We start from the raw sequence: 7,426 nt of genomic DNA on the forward strand, positions 1-7,426 counted from the left end.
GATTTAATGATTTTCAGATTATGTCCTTTTGGAAAGGTCCACTTACTGTCAGGGTTTTGAAACATATGCTCACAATGTTTATCAAAACTGGCATGTAAAATGTACAACTTATAATTGAATGAAATAAGAACCTTGAAAGTCCCTGAAGCACTTGAACTCCAAACTGTAACATTTTCACCATCATGCTTTTCTAGCATGAGGCAGGGAAAGATTTTATCCAGCACACTTGTCATTAGAGCTGATCAAAGGTTTTGTAGGGCCTTAGGAGGAACTTTATTTGGAAGTTCACCCCGCACATATTTGTTTGACTTTACAGAATGTCCATCATCCCACACACATTTGTTTCAAAACACATATGGTAGAGTTTGATAATTAGTTCAGTTGTATTTCCGAGTTGTTACAGGGTGCATGAAACTTGATGTCAGCTTGGCATAAGAAGCAGGAAGATTAAAGGAGCATTTAAATATGAGTGTTAACTGTAATAGTTGAACTTTAAAGATTGTATTTGTCAGTTTCAAGCAGGGTTCTAGAACTAGTAGCACAGCACTGCCACTCCCAAACCTGTTGCTGCAGGTTTCTACACTTTTCCCCCAAATACAAGAAAGACAAATTTAACAAATGAAGTACATTTTAGGGTGTTAAAAACACAGGCTGTCATGGTTTGGAAACTTGAGAAGTCCCTCCCATCACTGCTTTTAAAGTAAATGTTTTCAAACTACAGGTATTCCTCTTTCTTAATTCAACATTAACAAATGCAATATTTTGTGTAATAATGAAAACTATTAATATACTTATATTTGTTTACTCTATATTTATCCTGACTTAATACATTAACAATGTATGTAATAAAAATCAATAATTTATACATAAAATAATTTTAACTGTATTAAAAACTGTGCTAAATTATATAGCACCAGCACCAATAATTGTTGCTTTTCTTTTTTAAACGAAATAGAATAATTGATCTAAAGATCTATGAAAAGTTTTGAGCATGTTCATTTTTGATTAATGCAATTCTGAGATCTACTGTATATGTGTGTGAATTCCAGCATTATTCCGAAACCCCTGATGGTTTTTGGGCCCTAAGCAGTGGTTTTATATGTTCTTTTTTAGGGCCAGTTTTACATGGTCCTGAATTTTGAAATCAAAATTCATAGAATAATCAAAAAATATGAGTGGCAGGTCATATTTTGGATTATTCTATGAATTTTGATTTTAAAATCAATCAGAAAGAAAACTCTGATTGGTTTTGCATTTCTTTATAACTTGTTTGCCTGTCACGGCTATTCTAGGCCAAATGTATAAGTTAAACTGATACTAATTTTGCTTTATTCAGGTTTATTTATTTATATTTCTGTGATTAAAAATGTGTTCTAGTGTGCAAGATATTTTTTTCTGAGGGCCCAAGAGGTCTTTCTAATTTTTTTTGATTAGGCAACTAACTTCGTTAGCAAAGAGAACACTGAATGTCATAGATTTAAATTAGGCATTTTCCACTAAGCCATTTTTAGCACTTCAGTTCATCTATATTATTTAAAAAAAAACTGTAAATAACTTAACTGTATTTTCAAAGTCGTTCTCTTATTTTTAATTCATTGTAATTTTACAATTTGCTCCAAACATTCTCACCTATGTGTTCATATTTGACTAATAACTATTTAAAATAATAACTATTTATAAATGTTTTTTGTTAAGTATAAAGAAAAAGCATGCAGTGTCAGCTATACATATTAAAATAACAATAAAAATGTTTCTATGATACAGAAGGAAAGATGCAAAAATATTTTTTTATTCACTTTTATTGCTTTCACCTTTAAACATAAATGAACAAACATTCTTACTTAAAAAAAAGATGTATTTATCACCACAGAAAACGGTGCAATAACAAAAGTAGCAAAAGTTACAATGTTATTACTATGGAAACACACAACCTGAAAACATTTTTTATAGAGTTTGTTAATATTGTAAATCCGTTTTGACTGTCTTTCCCATTATGTGTCTCTTGGTATTCTGTTCTGGTCTGAATAATATTATAAAGCATTTTGGCAGAAAAATGCAGAATAGGACTCCATACGTAGAGGCTAAAATTGCAAATATTTCCACAGCATCACTTAGTTTACCAGGAGAACTGATGTATGCTGGGATAAATGTAATCCAGACTGAGCAGAATATCAACATGCTGAAAGTTATAAACTTAGCTTCATTAAAGTTATCAGGGAGCTTTCGAGCCAAAAAAGCAAGTACAAAACATAAAACAGCTAAAAATCCTATGTACCCCAAAGCAACATAAAACCCAGTGTCTGAACCAAGATCACACTGTAAAACGATTCTGTCCTCATACAGCTCTAAATTCATAAAAGGGAATGGAGGACTTATAGTTAGCCAAAGCACACAAATCAAAACCTGTATAAGTGTAAAGGTTAATATGCTGAATCTCTGCTGTACAGGCCCAAACCATTTCGTTATATTGCTACCTGGAAGTGTAGCCCTGAAAGCTATTAAAACCACCATTGTTTTCCCAAGAACACAGGACATACAGAGGACAAAGGTCATGCTGAATGCTGTGTGTCGCAGCTTGCAGGACCATTCAGTGGGGCGGCCTATAAAGGTTAGAGAACATAGGAAACACAGAGTCAAGGAGAAGAGCAACAGGAAGCTCAGCTCTGAGTTGTTAGCTCGTACTAATGGGGTCTCTTTGTAAGTGAAAAAGATTAGTGTTGTGATCAAAGTAAGAAAGATTCCCAGTAGAGAACATATTGCCAACACCTTCCCCAGGATTTCATTGTATGCCAGGAACTCAACTGGTTTTGGGATGCAGGCATCTCTATCATTGTTTGACCAGTACTCTGGAGGGCATTTAAGACACTGCAACGATTCTGTAAAACATAGAAAAACAAATATATAATAGATGATTGAAACAAAAGACTGAATCTGCACAATTTATGTTTACCAGTTAGAATTGTGATCTCTCCTGCTGGACAGGGCATGCAGTCATGACAGCAGATTGGCTTTCCTTTCTGGAGGACCTTATAAGTTCCAGGGAGACATTTTTTACTGCAGACCGATACAGGCACCTTGTAGACACAAATATAATTGTATAACATTCCATAGCATTGCACAACAAAACAATCATTCCCTATCAAATTGTCTAAAACAAAACAAACAAAAAAAAACAAAAACAAAAAAAAAAAATATATATATATATATATTACCTCTAACAAGCCATTTGCCCAGGCTACTGAGATATTGTTCATAATTAACTGCTGGCCTTCTGGAAAAGAAGCATCATAAACGCCCACAGTTTCTCCTTTCATGATCCCTGTTGTTGTCATTTGTAAATTTACAAGTTCATATCTTGCCGGTGAGTCTCCATTACTGTCAAAATAAACTTTTTCCCCATCCACAGTGGTGAAATTTACACTGTTGAGATTTTGCAAGAGCTGCAAAAAACAGTAGTTCAAATGAAATCATAGACTAAATTAAATTATATAACAATAACCTCTGTGTTTCTCACCTGCCATGGCTGTATGTTTTTGGGATCAAAACAGCTCCTATTAGAGAAGGCTTCTTTATTATCATTACATTTAATCATAATGTCAAGTGCATGAGCTACTGCAAAGACTGACTTGTAGACATTTTTGGTAAATCTGAGCTCGGACACATCCGTGAACTCAGACTGAATAGTTTGCAAGCTCTCGAAACCATTACAGGGCTGTCTTTGTGTGTTCACAGTTTCATTTAGAGAACAATCAAACACTCCTTCCCAGAAATCTTTGACAAACTGGCTGTTGGGGAACTGTGAAGGGTGGAGCTGCCTCAGGTATTCTTCCAGTCCAGGGATGTTAGCTTTGGCAACAGTGAAGCCAAGTGACCCCAGCAGGATGGTGTGTCCTTTGCTGTCTGTGAGGGAGGAATCTGTGATCCATGCATCACTGCCAATCCACTGCAGTCCTGTGATGTTCTGTTTGTACAACTCAGAAGCAAGTATTTTAATTTCTCTGTGTGACATAAAAGCTATAATAACCTTGGAAGTAGACTGCTTGATGGTTTCTATTATTCTCTGTATGACATGGGTTGGATCAGAAGATGAAAATGCTTCAGAGTACTCTATACATACTCCATATTCTTCTGCAGCTTGGATAAATGCCACAATTCCATTCAAGCCATATTCATTATCCACAGCAACAGCCCCAACCCACGTCCACCCAAAATGCTTGACCAGCTTTGCCAGAGCTTTGCTTTGGTAGTAATCACTGGGAACAGTTCTGAAAAAAGTTGGATACTCTCTCCTATTGCTCAGGCAGGCACAAGTGGCAAAATGGCTGATCTATAATAAGATAACAAAACATCTCACATTAACTTTCTTGGATTTCAAAATTATTGAAACTACTTCACCAGTCTGAACATAACTGTAGCCATAAAATACAATTAAGAGAATATCCAGACACTTCACTGGTAGATTATTGATGTCTAGTCTTAAACTTACCACAGGTATTTGAAACCTTCCGACAATATGTAAAAACGCAATGGTTGGAGTTGATCCAGAATGACCTAAGATAGCTTGCACTGACTCTGTGTCTATGCAGCCATCATCCACGATTTCGTCTTTAAGCCCACTTACAAGTGACAACGCAGCTCTCAGTATGTCCATAGTCCCACAGTTGTCATAGATCTTGTAGCCAAGTCTCACACCAGAAAGCATTTCAGCATTTGTGTTGATCTCATTTATAGCAAAGATCATCGTTTGGGCAAATTTGAATTCTCTAAAATTAAAACTGAAAAATACATACAATATACAATCTGATATCTAAGTCATAACTGTGTACACTTAAAAAAACATACATTATACCATAAATCATTTAAAAACACAATAAAAGGTAATTATTCAATTAATGTGTTTTAAAACACAAGCTTAACTGTACTTGTTGCATTTTCGGAAGTTTGGAATTGATTGAAATGTGTCGGTGAAATAATCCTGGCCTGTGCGAAATGAAAAAATTCCTCCAATGATAAGGTCGCCATTCTGTGCTAATTCAGGCTGTTGTGCTCCACCTCTCAGTCGACAAACAGTCTCTCCTTTTCTTGTTAGTACAACCATTAGCAGCATCCTGAACAGTATCATAATTCCTCTCTGTTACATATCAGCTCTACTTGTCATCTCAGGGCTTTATACACAATCAGTTAAGGGGGTGTGTTTGTCAAAGTTAAACTCAATCTCAGGAGACAGCAACAAATGAGTAAGATGAACAGAATTTACAGATGGGTTCTCTTAATTATTTGCCTTCCATTTATTTTAAGCCTAATATCATTATATTGTTGGAACTGCCCTTCCCTTCAACCAGGACGTGTGCTGGTTTATGGTCAGCGAAAGGGCAGCTAACAACTCTGTAGACTCCACACATCCTGGACACAAACCAGCAACCACACAGAGAGTTTCTTTCCTAAATATACATGCTGTTCCTTTTATCCTTTATTTTATTTACTTTAAAGTTTATACATTTATACTAAATGTCTGTATGCTGTTAGAGCTTGAAACCAAAGTCAAATTTCTTGTTTGTGCACAATCTTGGCCAATAAAGCTAATTCTGATTCAGTATAAAATCAAACATTTCATGATTTTTTCTCTTACAGTTCAGCTAAAAAAAAAATCATACCACTTTTAACCAGCCAAAAAGTGTGTTTCTGACAGAAAATAAGACAGATGTTTTTAAAAAGATAATAAAATCAAGTAAAGTCGAAATTATTTCTAAAAAAAGAAATCTGTGTATTTACTTTTGATTCTCAAAAATTATTTATAACCTCCTTAATATTCAATAAATAAACAATCTATGTTGGCCTTACAACAATTTAACCCTTTTTTAATAACAGATTTTGCACGTTTCCACTAGTATTTTGATGATTAATCTTTGCTCATGAGCTCTAAGTGTTTATTGTTGACGGCCTCCTTCTCCCTACCCTAATCTTTAGGTCCTTCCACAAGTTTTCTGTCAGAATTAGGTCAAGATTCAAAATGCTGTGTATGAATATTTTAGGCCTCAACTGGGGTCGGGACTCGCTGGAGAGCACCTGGTGGGCGGGTCGCTTCTTGCGGGACCCGGCCGGGCCAAGCCCGAACGAGAGACGCAAACCATCCCCCAGTGGGCCCACCATCTGCAAGGGGAACCGTGAGGGACCGGTGCAAAGAGGATTGATCAACTGTACACTTAAATAAAAAATAATAAGATTATGAAAAAAACAAAAGTATATGCGAATGGATTTGTTGCAGAAAAGCAGTTGTCTACAAGGGGTATGACATGTGTTTGCATCAACCAGATTTACTATCAGTTGTTTAAAGTTGGATGAAGAATATGTCAGTCAGAGGGTATTGTTACTCTCAACCAGAGTAATACATGGACATGTATGTTTTTGTTGAGTGCCATGAAAGAAAATTAATTGATTGAAGCTTTCTAAAGCAGTCTACACCAAACTAATGCAAATATGGCTTGCAAAGATGACTTGCAGAAGACTGAAGCCCCATCCACTGGTAAGCTGTGAAAAAAAACAGTTATCTACAACCTTAGTAGGTCTTCATTCCCCTAAAAAGTGGGTTTAGGTTTCCAGTAATGACAGCAGTAGAGAGGAAACAATGTGCATTTTGCAAGCCCATAAGTGATAAAACAGTTCTTGGTAAGTTATTTGAGTTTATATTCAGTATCCTTGATGACATTTTTGGTTTTTGCTTACACGTACAGGGCTTCCCAAAATTGCAACTTTGTTTGGCTATGTATGTGAATGTTAGGAATAACCTTTATTAATATGACTCATAGCTGGTTTTCCCATTTATACTATAGTGATGTAAAGCATAAGTTCTAATGTTTCCCTTTTGTTAGAATAGGATAAGAATGCTCATCGACACACATTACAAAGATAAATGGCCCAAGGGTTGTCATGAATGACCTGAGGCTGGGGCACTGGGTTTGATAGTGGAGCAGCTGGTATCTGGTTTGATTAGAAAGCCACGGCACACTTAGATCAAGGATGGACACCCGCTACTACACAACCTACCAGATAGACACCACAATGGTGACACATAGTCTACTGATAATCACTGAGGGAGGGCACATCCATAGCATTGGAGTGCCAGTTATAAAACTACACGTGACCTTCTATTGAGGCTCTTCGTCACTCTTACACAGTCGGCAGCGGTCCGAGATGGAAGCCTCAGTGCTGATGTCTGCAATCATTCCTCGGCCTAATTTAGATTAAAGGAGCTAAAAGTTAGAAACTGTTTGAGAGTCGTTCATTTAAGAGTCAGTGTTTGATAAAGTGTGTGATCGCTTCTGGGGACCAAGGACCGGAGGAATTCCGAGACGTCTGACCGCCAACAGGGTGCTGTAGCTCGGACATGAGTATTAAACAACATTAAATACACCACCATGCACTAAAT

At 36.3% G+C, this 7,426-nt stretch overlaps 1 protein-coding gene across 1 annotated transcript; it reads right to left on the minus strand.

The window, feature by feature from the left end:
- Positions 1-1,811: 1,811 nt before the first annotated feature.
- LOC124883647 (extracellular calcium-sensing receptor-like) lies at positions 1,812-5,122 on the minus strand. The gene is made up of 6 exons (XM_047390833.1): positions 4,923-5,122; positions 4,487-4,775; positions 3,515-4,327; positions 3,213-3,440; positions 2,951-3,074; positions 1,812-2,876 (listed from the first exon to the last, which is right to left on the minus strand). Exons 1-6 carry the CDS (start codon positions 5,120-5,122, stop codon positions 1,957-1,959), a joined length of 2,574 nt encoding a protein of 857 aa, XP_047246789.1. The 3' UTR covers positions 1,812-1,956.
- Positions 5,123-7,426: the final 2,304 nt, after the last annotated feature.

Source organism: Girardinichthys multiradiatus, chromosome 18 (genome assembly GCF_021462225.1).
Source record: "Girardinichthys multiradiatus isolate DD_20200921_A chromosome 18, DD_fGirMul_XY1, whole genome shotgun sequence".
In the NCBI taxonomy this organism is placed as follows: Eukaryota; Metazoa; Chordata; class Actinopteri; order Cyprinodontiformes; family Goodeidae; genus Girardinichthys; species Girardinichthys multiradiatus.

What these genes read in the sequence shown, in the direction of transcription:
- LOC124883647 (XM_047390833.1), bottom strand. Translation starts at nt 5,122, where the DNA reads ATGATACTGTTCAGGATGCTGCTAATGGTTGTACTAACAAGAAAAGGA. An exon ending in AACTTCCGAAAATGCAACAA is followed by an intron (nt 4,776 to 4,922) that starts GTACAGTTAAGC and finishes TGTATTTTTCAG; the next exon opens with TTTTAATTTTAGAGAATTCA. An exon ending in AGAGATCACAATTCTAACTG is followed by an intron (nt 2,877 to 2,950) that starts GTAAACATAAAT and finishes TATGTTTTACAG; the next exon opens with AATCGTTGCAGTGTCTTAAA.